This window comes from Acanthisitta chloris, unplaced genomic scaffold (assembly GCF_000695815.1).
Source record: "Acanthisitta chloris isolate BGI_N310 unplaced genomic scaffold, ASM69581v1 scaffold28080, whole genome shotgun sequence".
Classification (NCBI taxonomy): Eukaryota; Metazoa; Chordata; class Aves; order Passeriformes; family Acanthisittidae; genus Acanthisitta; species Acanthisitta chloris.
The window spans coordinates 2916-17335 of record NW_008650347.1 but is presented as its reverse complement, the minus strand read 5'-3'; the positions used below and the strand labels follow the sequence as shown (position 1 = coordinate 17335).

At 44.7% G+C, this 14420-nt stretch overlaps 1 protein-coding gene across 1 annotated transcript; it reads left to right on the top strand.

Annotated features, from left to right (window-relative positions):
* Positions 1-63: 63 nt before the first annotated feature.
* Positions 64-14185, top strand: LOC103811773 (condensin complex subunit 1-like; the record flags this gene model as incomplete). Its single annotated transcript, XM_009084769.1, is given in 16 exon segments — positions 64-148; positions 277-410; positions 1398-1530; positions 3121-3205; positions 3308-3469; positions 3710-3924; positions 5867-5990; positions 6299-6422; positions 6621-6776; positions 6996-7173; positions 8215-8309; positions 11222-11302; positions 13381-13567; positions 13767-13885; positions 14016-14147; positions 14149-14185. Coding segments are annotated over 16 exon segments (2047 nt in total), but the record flags the coding sequence as incomplete, so codon positions are not given.
* Positions 14186-14420: the final 235 nt, after the last annotated feature.

The following is a 14420-nucleotide window of genomic DNA, read 5'->3' as shown; positions in this document are numbered from 1 at the left end:
TTTGCATTTTATGTTAAAATAAAGGTATGTTTTTATTATTATTTACTATTATTATTTTCAAAGGGCCAATGCCCAGATCCTGGTGCATTCTCTTTCTCTCGTCATGGTGGATGCATCACTAGGAACGATACAGTGCTTAGAAGAAATAGTGAGTATCTGCCTTGCCTGGGCTTGGATTGTATTTGTGAACCTAGATGCCTGTTATAATAAAATGGTAGTCACTGCAGGTACTGTCCTCTGCCTCTCCCTACTTGTTTAGTAGCATTTCTTTTCCAGATCTCAGCGTTTGTGCAGAAAGACGAAATAAAGCCTGCTGTGATCCAGCTGCTTTGGGAGCGATTCACGGAAAAATCTTCATGCTCAGCACTAGAACGACGTGCTGCTGTGGTGCTGCTAGGGATGATGGCACGGTGAGCCTGAGGCCAGGTCTGATCCTCTGAGGGAGAGGATGTAGAGAGAGTCGATTTTTATTGAAAATCTGTGGGTGCTGCATCAGCTGACTCTTTTGTTCCGTAGCTTCAAAAATAGTAACCATATCATGAGGTAGCGATGCCTAGAACTAAAGACGGTTGTGCTGGGTCCCACTGGCACAGTCTCTGAATGAGTATGATGACATTATTTTCCTTGTGTTCTGAATGTCCATCCCTTCTCAGAGTTTACTGTGTCAGAGCTCTGTAGTTTTGTCTGTGTTTGGATAAGAACTGAGAAGCTGCTGAGTAGAGATATCTGGAGCTTTTAGCATGAACAAAAATGAATCTGTTTCACTTTCTGGGGGCAAAAAGACTGCATCTGCGCTACGCGGTATTCATTTCCACAGTTTCTCAGCCCAGTATTCCTTTAGCATTCAACTTACCTGCTGATTTCTTCTCACTCTTCCTACTTCAGTCCCTCATCAATCAAAAATAGGCCTGCATAATGATGATTCTGAAGTTCTTTGACAGGCAGGAAGGGGAATGGGTGGGTGTAGGTTTTGGTTTGGGTTCTTTTTAATGATGTGATGTTTTGTTTCTCATGGTAGGGAAGGAAATAGCACGTCATCAGTCCTGAGAACCTGGACTCTTCTATTGTGCAACATTTTTTGCCTTACCATTATAAGTTTTGCACCTTTCTGATAAGAAAGAAGAGTCAAGAATCTTCTTTCTTTACAAAGAGGTTGTGCCCAGTGTTGATCACTTCGGAGAACCTCATCTCTTAGTGGAGTGTGGATTATATTGGCTTCTGTGGAATATTGCTGCTTCTATAGCTGTATCTTGAGTCATTGGATGGGCTTTATTTTTTTCCCTTTTATTCAAACCACTGCCTTCCACAAAGCACAAGGAGTATTTCTCTTGATTATCCATGCTTCTGTAAACTTTCAGCAGCAGCTCATGTAATACCCCCTCCCTTCCATTCCACAGAGGGAAGCCAGAGATCATAGGCAGCAACCTGGACATCTTGGTGACAGTAGGGCTGTCTGAGAAGGCCTGTGAAGACTATCAGCTGGCTCAGGAAGTGTGCAATGTTATCTCCAAACTTTCCAGTAACCCTAAGGTAAGACTTGTTCTTGAGGTCATCCAGAAACAAAGAAGGGAGGAAAATGGTTTGTATTGAGGAGAGAGAGAAGTAATTAAATTTTTACAGATTTTGAAATTCAGTAGGTTGAGACCATTCAGCAGCACTGTCTGGAAAGCTTAGCACACATCAGTGAACATGTAATGAAAGAATTTTCATTAGGCAACAGGCTGAATTCAATTAGTAAAGAGTTCAGTGCACAAGAAAATATGTTTTCCTTTCAATTCTCTTCTTCAGACTCCCAGTTCTAAACTGATTTATGTTTTCTCAACCGTGAAGCCCTTTCCTCTACTGATGTTTTCTGGTGTTGTGATTCTTTTGCCCTCCCTATTAATTGATACTCGGGAGTCGTCAGCTGTACAGCAGAATATAAAACATGAAAGGTTTTCAAACCTGCCCATGTTATACTTAGAACAACATGATGGTTGATGGCTCCTTTGCCTGAGAAACAATTGATAGTTTGGGGGGGTTTTTTATGCACTTGGGCCTGAGAAACAATTGATAGTTTGGGGGGTTTTTTTATGCACTTGGGAAAAAAAACTTGTCTTTTTGACTCAAGCATTTAGGGCGTTTTGGCTCAGGAGTCTATCATAAAACCAGCCTTCCTTCACACAGCACCATCATCCTGTGTTTGCCCCTTCCACTGGGGATGTTGTTGCAGGAACTTCATGAATTAATATGTATCACAACATTAAATATTTTGAAGATGGTTGTAATTCCATTTTAGGTTGACTTAATTCTGCAGTTAAGTTGGTATGTGAGAAGGGACTGATCTGAAGATACTTGACTGACTGTAGTAGCTATACACACACACACACAGCCAGAGGTACCTGTACGGAGGGCAGGATTGTAGTGAGTTGAGAGTTTTTCTTTCCAGCCACTGAAAGCTGGTAAATCCTCAAGTAAATCCTCTGGTTTGGTCAAGTACATCTTCATCAAGCAGACACAGATGTACTGGGACATCTTGGGTATTGTCAGTTGGTTTAGTAGTTCTCTAGGTTATATTATTCCCAACCTAAAATGTGGTAGGGCTGATACAGAGTATATGCAACAGTCTGAAGTGGTCTTGGATCCAGACCTATCCTCTCTTATTCCTAGTGATGGTATTTTGCTTTTAAACAACACCTTATGGTTCTGGAGTACCCCTAGGCAAGGGTGTCTAGCTGACTTACTGTTGATGACTCTAAAGATGCTCTAAACATTTTCCACTTCATTCATTGTGGAGAATGAGTAAATAATATCGGATTTTAAAAGAATCTGGTATTTCAAAAGAGCTACTTTGATTTAAGGTGAGATAGTGAAACTGTGTGGGTTGGCCTAGGATCATCATTTGGCCAAGCTTTAAATCCACCCAGTACTGCCACCATGCCTTCAAAACTCACAGTAATGTCTCTGCGACATGTTTAGTTGCAGAGCAGTACTGGATGTCCCTGCCACAGGACAATGCTAGCATGGGGTTGGTTAGCATTGTGCACACAGCTAGGTTAGGTACTGGGAAGGGCATGGGGGGAGGGATCTCGTGTGCTCTTCTTATGTGAGTTCTCATCTGTTCATCTGTTCTCTCTGCAGCCAGCACTGCAGGAGAACAGTGCACCTTTTCGACTGCCGCAGAACCACATGCTCTTTAGTTGCCTGAGCGAGACCGTGAGTAAAGGTGAGCTCAAGTTGGCAGTAGGTTTGGAGGAGATGAGGTTGGGCTGCGAGACAGCCTGTGCTGTTGCTGGTATGTGTTGTTGATGCTCCCTTTTCTCATCAGGCTTTGCCCAGCCAAGTAGTCACTGGATCCCCTTCATGGAGGCAGCAGTAATGCTCATCTACCAGCTAGCAGAAGGGGCAGAGGAGATATGTGCTCACATTCTGCATGTGTGCAGTCAGCAAGCTCTGGAGAAGCTGCAGGAGGCTGATGGGCAGGAAGCTGGTGAGGAAAAAACTGCTGAAGGAAATCTGTGCCTATGGTTTCCAGTGCTGCAGCTGGGTGGCTTAGAGTAACTGCTGGAGAATGAAGTGGACAGGCTAGTGGAGGTGTTGGCATGGAAGGTTGTGAGTGCTGTGAAGGAGTCTGTGGAACATGGAGATGGATTATACAGTGAGACTTGTTAGTAACTGATGTGGGCTGAGGTCTAGTTCAACACTGAACTGTAGTAATGTTTTCCTTTAGATCGAGGGGATTCTCCCAGCAGAGTCTCTGATGGTGCTGGCAGTCTCCCTGCATTTCTGCTGATGCACCTGGTGTCCCTTGTGGGACAGGTGGCACTGCAGCAGGTGGCGTATTTGGAAGTGTCAGTGAGTACAGAGCTACGCAGACGCCGAAGACTCAGAGAGGAGAAGACTCAGAGGCGTTCTGAGAGCAGGACAAAGAAGCAGAGAACCCAGGTGAGAACCAAGGGTTTTTTCCTATGGGCAGCTCTTCTGGTGTCTCAGCTACAGCAGACTTTTGGAGAATGCACTCCTGGGGGTGCACAAGGTCCAGGGTAATGTGTACCTTGGGAGTAGAAATGGGTATGTGTTGGTCAGGATTGACAGGGGGAGCTGAGGTCCTTGACTGACCCTATTCAGTAAAACTCTCACAGTAGTATTGGGTTTCAAAGAGGCAGAGGGGAGGAAGTGAAGGGTGATGTCCCAGCTATGCTTATCTTCGTCCTTCAGGCAAACATTTTCCTTTCACTCACTACCTCCTTTCTTAACCAGTGCAGTCTTTTGCAATTGCTGCTAGTGGTGAAGAACACCCATTGTGCCCCGAGTTTTGTAAAATGGTTTCTAGAACCCTGATCCAGAGATTTGAGAGTCCTATTCTCTCTTAGGTAGTAATGATAAAGGTTTAATAGTAGCCTTCTTAATGGGATCTATGATAAAAATGTCTGTTTGGTTAGGTCTACCTCAGAACGTTTTCCAGAGTGTAATGAGGCTGACTTTTTGGGGTAGGAATAAAGAAAAGTGTGCATCCCTAGGTATCCATCTTGTCTCTATTAGATGCCTACTCTGCTATGTCCAGAGAACTCTGTAGTTCAGTTCCTCGTTCACCTGCTTATCAGTGTGAATACCATTTTTCACACAGGAGAAGGTTATTATGAGATTTTCCAAGAAGCAGCAGTTGGATACAGATTTGGTCCTATTGCAACGCCCGTGTCTCTTCTCTTCCCTTGTGTTGCTTTTGCCTTGCTATAAAGTTTCATAATCTTGCTCACATGACCAGCAATTCAAAGGCCACTCTGAACTTCTTGCTTTTAGGATTTTTGTGTCCATTATGTTGTGCCAGACTTGTGCATTGATGCCAGTTGTGTCCTAGGTCTGTCTCAGCAGCTTCAGTAGCTTGAGGTTTCTTTTCGTCTCTTCTCTTCCCTTGTGTTGCTTTTGCCTTGCTATAAAGTTTCATAATCTTGCTCACATGACCAGCAATTCAAAGGCCACTCTGAACTTCTTGCTTTTAGGATTTTTGTGTCCATTATGTTGTGCCAGACTTGTGCATTGATGCCAGTTGTGTCCTAGGTCTGTCTCAGCAGCTTCAGTAGCTTGAGGTTTCTTTTCGTTCTGGGCTCCTTAGTACAAGAGGGACATGTCTGGAGTGGTTGTGCATTGATGCCAGTTGTGTCCTAGGTCTGTCTCAGCAGCTTCAGTAGCTTGAGGTTTCTTTTCGTTCTGGGCTCCTTAGTACAAGAGGGACATGGAGCTTCTGGAGTGGGTCCCATGGAGGGCAGCAAAGATGTTTAAGGGACTGGAGCATCTCTCTTACGAGGAAAGTCTGAAGGAGTTGGGCCTGTTCAGCCTCAAGAGGTGATGACTGAGACAGGACTTCATCAGTATGTATAGTTATCTGAAAGGAGGGTGTCAAGAGGATGGATCTAGGCTCTTCTTGGTGCTGCCAAGCAATAGAACAAGAGGCAATGGGCAGAAACTGATGCACAGTTTCACCTGAATATGAAGAACTGCTTTACTCTGTAGGTGACCAAGCACTGGAACAGATTGCCTAGAGGTCATGGAGTCTCCCTCATTGGAGATATTCAAGAACCATCTGGATGTAATCCTGTGCCATGTGCTCTAGGATGGCCCTGCTTGAGCAGGGAGCTTGGACCAGATGACCCACTGTGGTCCCTTACAAACTCACTCATTCTGTCATTCTGTGATTGGTGTTCTGGCAAATCCTGGACTACCCTTCACAGCTTCATTCACTTCTCAGGGAAAAGTGGGTTATAAAACTCTCCATCAGTCTGTTAGTCTCAGCTCTGGTTGTACGGCTGGTAACGTGCATACACCTCACACCTGAAAGAAGGGAACTTTGTGAAGATAGGGGTTGCTATTTCCTGACATCTTTTTTTAGTCTTCTGCGCAAAACACAGAAAATGAGAGCACTATGGAGGAGGAGCTGGGCCTCGTGGGAGTCACAGCTGATGACACTGAGGCTGAGCTCATCCGAAGCATTTGTGAGACAGAACTCCTAGATGGTAAGTGTGGCTGCCACCGAGGAGCACTAGCTCTGTCTGCCTGTGTGAAAGAACAGGTACAGGGGCCAATAGATCCAGAAGGAGGAAGGCTGTTTCTTTCACAAGGAAACAATCATTTTTTGCCTGGTGTCAGTTTCCATGTAGGCTGTCTGTTTCTTTGCTCTGCCTCTCTGTGGGTGGTTTTTCAGTGGTGAAAGTGAGTCAACCTGTGTCTGTAGTTTGCAGGAGTTCTGGGATAAATTGAGTAATTGTTTTTACATCAGGATGTACAAACAGTGTTCTCATATTTGCTGTCTTCCCCCCCCCAGGGAAGCACCTGTTCTCTGCCTTTGTTCCACTGCTGCTCAAGATCTGCAACAACCCTGGACTCTACAGTGATTCGGCACTGTCAGCTGCTGCAGCCCTAACTCTTGGCAAAGTCTGCATGATCAGGTACTGCTGAGCTGTGCCAGAGTTCTTTTCCCAGCCTTCCTAGTACTAAAGCACAAGCAAATGTTGCAACTCCTTTCCCACAGAGAGAACAAACACAGAAGAGCACTCATAGATTGTTTTTTTAACTTTTTTTTTTTTGCTCTCTGAGAGATGGGATTTTGGTATCTAAGCCTTCTTTCCTCTACCTTACCTTGCCAGCTCTGAGTTCTGTGATGCCCACTTGCGTCTGCTGTTCACTATGATGGAGAAGTCCCCTCTGCCTGGTGTAAGATCCAACCTCATTATTGCAGCAGGAGATCTGGCCACCCGCTTCCCCAACCTGGTAGAGCCTTGGACATTACATCTCTATGCCAGGTAGTGTTACGCTCATTGCTGGGACAGGACAGGTGATGAAAACTCTGTGGAAGGGTGACACTGGGCCTCCAGAAGGCAAGAATGACCCAGGAAACCAAATCTGAAGATGTCTGTGTAGGGAGACAACAGCCCTGGGCTGTGGAATAGGCTGTCATGAGTATCAGTAACTCAGAGACGCTCTCTCTGCTGCTTTCTGCAGTAACTGTGTGCTTCTGCCAGGTTGCGGGACCCCTGCCCAAGTGTGAGGCAGACAGCTGGACTGGTGATGACCCACCTCATCCTCAAAGACATGGTAAAGGTGAAGGGCCAAGTGAGTGAAATGGCAACTCTGCTCACAGACCCGGAGGAGGCGATTGTGGGAGTGGCTCAGAACTTCTTTGATGGACTCTCCAGCAAGGCAAGTGGATGCTTAGGGACCTTAGTTCACAGGAGCAGGGAAGGGCTGCTGGAGGCTGGATCAATGACATTAAGAGTTGAGTCTTAGAGAAGGTGTGTTAGTGGTGTCGACCAGCTGTTCATTCCTCTGTGTTGCGTAAATGAGGGTAGCTAAAGGAAATTATGCAATACAAGTTTTACTTCAGCCCTGCCTGATATTGCTGAATTTGATCTTGTCCATTCACATGGAAAGGAAAGTTCCAAACCAGTGCCTTGTTCCTTTCATTTCTTGTGTATGCCTAGCACAGGACTGGGAATGGTTTTCTACAGCCTATCTTTAGGCTTTCCAGCAGAGTTCCCTGACCTTATGGCTCAGGCAGTGCACCTTCTCTGAAATCTTCTCAAGTTGTACTTGGCTGTGTGACATTGAGATACTTAAATTGAAGAAGTTACAGCCCAAGCAGTAAGAACACTAGCAGTGTTACCCCCTGTACACCGTTCATTCAATGTGTAGCCTCATGCAGGCCCATCAGAGTTTGAGACTTACTGCCTTGAGAAGCTGCAATGACACTAGGGCTTTTCTGGCTTGGTTTGCTGTGTTAAAGCAGAGTATGACTCTGTTGACTTCCTTTCTCTGCAGGGTGCATGACAAAACCATGTAAAAGCTGTGGGAAAGGGAATCTGGATTGCAGCATTCCTGGCAAGATGGGAAGCAGTTCCTTGAGCTGAAATGCTGTTTCCTTTACCAGGAAGCTTTTTTTGGTTGGGTTATGACAAGGTTGGAAAGCAAAGAAACTGCATCCAAGTCTGCCAAAGAGCAGAGCTGGGTTGCAGTTGTTGTTATCTTGCTGGTTGGCTGTTTTTTTCCCCCCTTAGCTTCAGCCTAGTAGTCCTGGATAGTTTTGGCTGACTGTGTCCAGCTCATTTCAAAAAGCTGATGTATCCAGTCGGTGGATTTGGGATGGGGAGAAAAGAGATAATTTTAGGTGGGAAGCTTATTTGGCTTGACTCATGTTGTCCTTTATAATTCTGTATCTCATGTAGAAACTTGCATTCTGCACAGGGCAATGCCATCTATAACCTGCTTCCAGACATCATCAGTCATCTCTCGGATCCTAACTGCAACGTAGAGGAGGAATCCTTCCACACTATTATGAGGTATTCTGAGGTTAAATATCTTCTGACTAGGACTATGTTTACGCAAAGAGGGTGCCAGATCCAGGCACTACACTGATATATACAAAATGCTTTTTCAGTTGTTTTTGATCTGACTTTTTCAATCTATATTTGCAATGGAGTTGTGCTGAGGGGAATCTATTCTAAAGCTCATAGCTGTGGGTGAGGGAAAACTCCACAAAGAGTTACCACTAACTCATGAAACATTACTTTCCCTCTAGAAAAGGAAAATTGTTGGTTTTACGCATGGGAACGTGGATACACAACATTAGGAGAACACAACAGATTTTAAAGACTCTGCTGCCCTTGTCATTTTTGTGGCCTACTGGATTTTTATAGGCAACTTTAGTAAAGCTGTAATTATAGTAACAGGTTTGGGTTTGGGGTGGTTCTTTTGTGGTGCTGTTTGGTTTTTTCAAGAAAGGCTTACTCTGTAGTATAGAGGCATACTGGGATATTTCAGTCTGAGGGTATTGGTTGCTCATAATGTCGTTATTGGTAGAGTATAGAAATTTTCCTCTTATCTGAAACTTAACCACATGAGAGTTTTTCTGAGTTGCTTGAATCCCTATGGATTACAAAGGGGAGTGTTGGACAAAAGTATTGCTGTTGCTGAAGAGAAGAACAGTAAGATCTCCAGTCATTTTTTTCAACTAGTCTTTCTGTCTATGAGAATCCAGTGCATTTAGGAAGAGGGATGGAATTTTGGACAGGTAGGAATTGTAAGACACAGAAAAGGTCTATTAGTGAGGCTGAAATGGAGACTGAAAATCATTTGTGACTGCAAAAGTAGATGGATATTTTGCTTTGGCTCTCAGTAAGGAGGGTAATGGGAAATACTGGGAAATACAGCATGTGGCTGCTAACAGCACATGTAGCAGTAGTAGTTAATGGCAGAAGTGGAAGCAGACCATCACAGAGAGACAAGAGGCAGCATGTAGAATAAATCCAAATAATTTTGGAATTTTCAGTATCATGTATAGTAAATGTCAAGCTGGAAGTGTTACCACAGGCCTGGAGAGTAGGTGTAGGACTCACATTAAAGTGTGGTTAGTGTGGGTAAGAAAGCTACAAATGGGCTTTTCTGACTTCCAACAAGACACAGAGAACTGGAGTGGAGAAATGGCAGTATTGATTTAACAAAGTAGACAGGAATCAAATTAGTCTATAAAGATAACTGATGATCAGGTCTTCTTTAAAATTAATTAATACAACACCCTTTAAATGGGGTAAAAAGGGAAGAGTGGTTGAAACTGAACTATTTCCCCAAGTAGCACTATATGAAATGCTTACCTTGTGGAGAGGATCTGGTTTAACTTGGAAACCACAGTGGACAAAAGCACAGGCTAGGAATGGAGCAGTACCTTTATGCTCCAGGGATATTTGCCAAACTGGAGAATAGGGAGGTGTAAAAAAGATAGGGGTAGTGGGAGCACTATCACTGTTAAGGGACTAATTTGTGGAGGGTGAGAGAGTTACACTGAAGATGAAAGCTGGCAGAACAAAGCATAAGATTGAATGTTTAAAAATTGTTTAACCTGTCCTGTAAAGCTATGGCTAAAATTAGAGATGCATTCCACTTCCTGCTTTAGCAGTCAAGTTATTTCTGGTATAAGGAAGCGTTGGTGGTGCTGGTGAGACCTTACCTGGAGTGCTGCCACAGTTCTGGTCATTTAAGTTAAAGATGAATTGATGCTGGAACAAATGCAAAGGGAGGACTCTTGGGAATGCTGTTTCTGTTCTGTATCTTAGAACAGAAGCTTGGTGTGGTGGTTGTAGACATAACTAACACTGAACCAGGGTGTGCCTTAGAGCAGTTTTATCAAGGTCAGTGATAACCTGACTCAGCTTAAGTTAACAGAAATGCTGGTACAAGAAAAAAGGGAGGCCAGCAGGACCTTCTTAATAAATAGAAGTTATTCAGTGAATTCTAAGAGTACATAGTGCAAAATGCAGCAGTACTTAACTGTGTTAAAGTCCAGATCTCTCTGTTTCTCAAGAAGCCAAGAAAAAAAAATGAGATCAGGTTAGCATTTAAGTTCTCTTAGGCTTTGTTCCCATTTTAGTGCAAAGTAATGCTCACTTTTGCATTGATCCAAAATACAACAACATACTTTGAGCAAATTAATCATGAAAAAGTCACAAGAGTGATTTTGAACAGGGGGAAAAAAACAAACAGTGCATGCCCCAGGGCTCCTCTCAAGGTCTGTTTGCCAGATGTGCTGTTCTGCCAGCACAACTTGTGGTTCTGTGATACTGTCTGGAGGTGTTGCATGCTCTTAAACCTGGGTGGAAGGAAGGCATCACAAGTCAGCCCTGCCACCTTTTCAGTGTCCCTCCTACTAAAAATGGGGTTGTTAAGGAAAATCCCTGTCCGACCATCCAGGAGTCACTCTGGCAGTCTCACCGCACCTGAGCTGGCAGCAAAGCCCCTCGCAGCGACACACTCCACACTCACACAGTCACACCTAGTTGCCTTACTGGCTCGAGCCTAGGCTTCCCATTGCAGAGTCTCAGGCGAAGAGATCCTTAAAATAATTTAATCATGGTGCAAACTAAGTAACGGAGTAACAGCTCAATCTGGTACCTCTGAGGAGGGGCCCTGAACCCCTGGGCTTTTATACCTTTACAGTCTAAGGGCAGGAAGCTCTGGGGGTAGTCGGCTCCTGCTGTGTCTCACAGTGTCTGGTCACCTGGCTGGGCCACAGGTCCCCTTGCCTCTTGTTATGCAAAGGGTCAGCAGTTCACGGCCTCTTGCCTGGTGCTCCCGACACCCAGAGCTCAACCTGCAGCTTGCACTGCAGCTCCACACCAAGCTACCTGTGCCGAATGTATTCTTTAACAGGGTTTACTCTCTAGGCTCTCAACTTTGCCTTTTTTTTTTTCCCTTGCAGACATCTCTTCTCATATATTACAAAAGACAAACAGACAGAGAGCTTGGTGGAGAAACTTTGTCAGCGATTTCGGACTGCCAGGTGGGTTGTAATCTTAATTATTTTGACAAGCACACCTGCTTCTTAGGAATTGTTAGAAGAAACTAGCTTGTATGTCATGGTTGTAACAGGTTCCTATCATACTCAACATGTGACAAAGTGACAAGTGATGACATACCCTGGATTAGGTCCTTTCTGGTTTTTTACCCGTCTTCCTTCTAAAAATATATGAATAAATATGTATAAATTAAGGCTTTTCATCCTACTGTGCAGTGACTGGCTCCTCTTCCCTCCTTTCTTAAAGAAAAGGTTTTGCAACAGTTCAGATCTGCATTACAGCTGAGCAGAGAGACATCCCACGTGTGAGTTTTACATGCCTTTGTGGTCCTTCTCCACAGGCTATTCCCTTGCAGCTCAGCTAGGAAATCAGTGTGTTCAACTGAAAAGTTGGGATCTCTCGAGCAGTCCTGTCTAGGGTGATCTCAGCTATCAACTTGATATAGGCCTGCCCTTGTTCTGAGTGCATGGGCTGCTCAGTACTAACTCTACGCCTGGGACTTTGTTTTGGTTTTTTAGTTTTGGGGGTTTTTTATATGCTACCATATACTGAGGCTTTTGCTCTGCTCTGCCTGTAAGATGTGTATGCTTTGCTTATTGTGCTGATGACAGAGTATGCAGTGCAGGACACACCCCGTGAATCTGAGATACCATTCTGCTTTCTGGGTTTTGGGGGGGCTTTCTTCTTTTCCCCTGCTCTCCAAGCTGTAATTTCATCAACCCAGGCCTACACTTTGCTTTTTTCCTTTTTTTCTTCCCAGTAAGAAAGATAATAGAATTTTGTCTGCCTCCCTGTCACATGCTTTCAGTGATATCTTTATCTTTCCCTGACTTTGGTGCATCCTGCCTTCCCCCATTCTTGTGGTCTTCCTTCTCCATCATTGTGGCTTTGCCCTTGAGATTTAAGCTGTGTCTGCTTATCTTGGCCATTTGTACACAGTGACCTGCTCAGCTGCCTCAGGGAGTTGCATATTTCCCCAAAATATTTGGATGTAGTTTCCTGATCTGTAGTGGAGAGTGGTCCCTTTCTCCAGAGTTGCCTCCCAGGCACTGGTGAGCTCTTCACATTCATAAAGAACCATCTGTGTGTAAGCTGTGCCTAGCCTTTAATAAAGTGTCCAAATATTTCTGCACCACGAAGTTGATCAGCTTGATGCACACTAGTGGTAATGCTAGTGCAAGGTTCACTCGGGTTAAAACAGGAGCTTATCAGAAAAGATTTTGCAGCCCTCATCACCCTTCTCAGCATTTCTGGAGTTCTAAACATAGCAACTTGCCAGGTATCCCTCAGGCTTTAAAGACTGAAACACCTCGATACTGCAGCTTTGTTCTCCATCTGTCTGGGTTTGAGCAAAGCCTTCTGAGAGAGCATGTGCAGGACAGACTTCAGGTCCTCTGCTTTGTATGTATTAATAATAGGGTCTTCAGCCTAGCTTTTTTCCCCTCCCTTTTCATCACAGTGAGCTACATTAGGGATGTTAGTTTGTGCTTTTGTTTTTCTTTCCTGTTAGTTTTTTTTCCAGTAACTTTTGCTGGAATTTGAATGCAGTCCTTCCTTGATACAGCAGTTTGTTATTTGTTGACTTTCTGTCTTAATGAATACGACCTTCTTTATGTAACTGGCCTGTAATAGCTCAGCAAAGAGAGAGAACATCAAATGCAGCTTCTGTTTGAGATCATCTCAATCATGCAAAAGGGAGCAGCTGGGGGGGGTTTATTCTTTGGTTGAAATAAGGCCCTTCAAGAGGAGTCCTGACCTCACTGAGTTGTCTTTTCCTCCTAGCCAGCAATAACTTCTGAAACGTTTTAAAAAAAGTGACTGAGTTATTTAGCAGTGAAGCCTTCATATTTTTCTGACAGATACCAAGTTGGTGTCTCTGGAATACAGTGGTGGTTGTATGTGGTATGGTATGGTACCCCGTCACTGACCTGTAACAGAACAACCTGAATCTCGTTCTGCAGGGCAGAAGCACCTGCAGGAAGCACTTGCAGTTGAGTGAGATGTGCTCATCTTCACACACCCCTTTTTTGTAAGAGCTAATGGCAATCTTTGTCTTTCCTAGAACTGAATGTCAGTATCGGAATCTGTCCCACTGCCTTACTCTGCTTCCAGTCTCAGAACGGGGCCTTCACAAGCTGCAGGACAACTTTGACTGCTTTGCAGACAAGCTCCAATACCCAGCTGTCTACAGCTCTTTCCAAACTGTGCTGGCTCGATTCTGCAGAGCAGGCAGCAAACCTGAGACTAAAGTAAGGCTGGGGCACAAGGGATTGAAAAGCCCTGCAGTTCTCCATTTTAAGCAGGCTACTCCTCACCCCTAGCAGTTTATCAATTTATTTATTTAATTGATGGCAATTCTGCTCTGGATGTAATACTTCTCTCTCCTCATCTTCTCCCCCTCATCTTCTTTTTTTTTTTACCCCTGCCACTATTTTACATTTCCATCAGGCTCTGGCTGAGGAGCTGGCACAGAAGCTGTCTGCCTCCCATAACCGAGGGCTGGATGCAACAGAGACATGCCCGGAAGGTAGTCAAACTCCAATGCCAGAGCCAGCCAAGCGGAAACCACCAGGAAGTATGTTCCTTTTGTGAGACTGCAGCCTTCCCCTGGTCTTGCAGTCCAGCAGAGACACCTAGGGACTTTTCCTCACCCTTACAGACAGAGTGGCTGCTACCTTTCTCTTTTTCTCCCCACTTTTCCTTGACAGGTTCGCACCACCAACCCCTGAGCCCAGCCAACAGGGATGAAGATTTTGTCACGCCCCGGCCGCGTGGCCTCCGCAGCCAGAAGCGCGGCCGGAAGCGCCTTCCACGCAAAAAACCCACCATTACCTTCTCCAGTGACGAGGAGAACAGCTCTGGGGATGGTAAGGCATTGTACATGTGTGCTCCAAAGAGGAAAGGGGAGAAGGGCTATAGATTTTGCCCATCAGGGATATTCCTCTGGTAATGGGCAGGAGGATTATGGGGCTGCAGAGCACTGCAGGGGGGTTGCCTGTAGATTTCTGTGTTCAAGGCAATGGAGTGCTGGTTATTGACACATTTTACTCTCTTTAGAGCTATTGGCAGAATTAAGAGAGGAAGAAACTCCCACCAGAACAA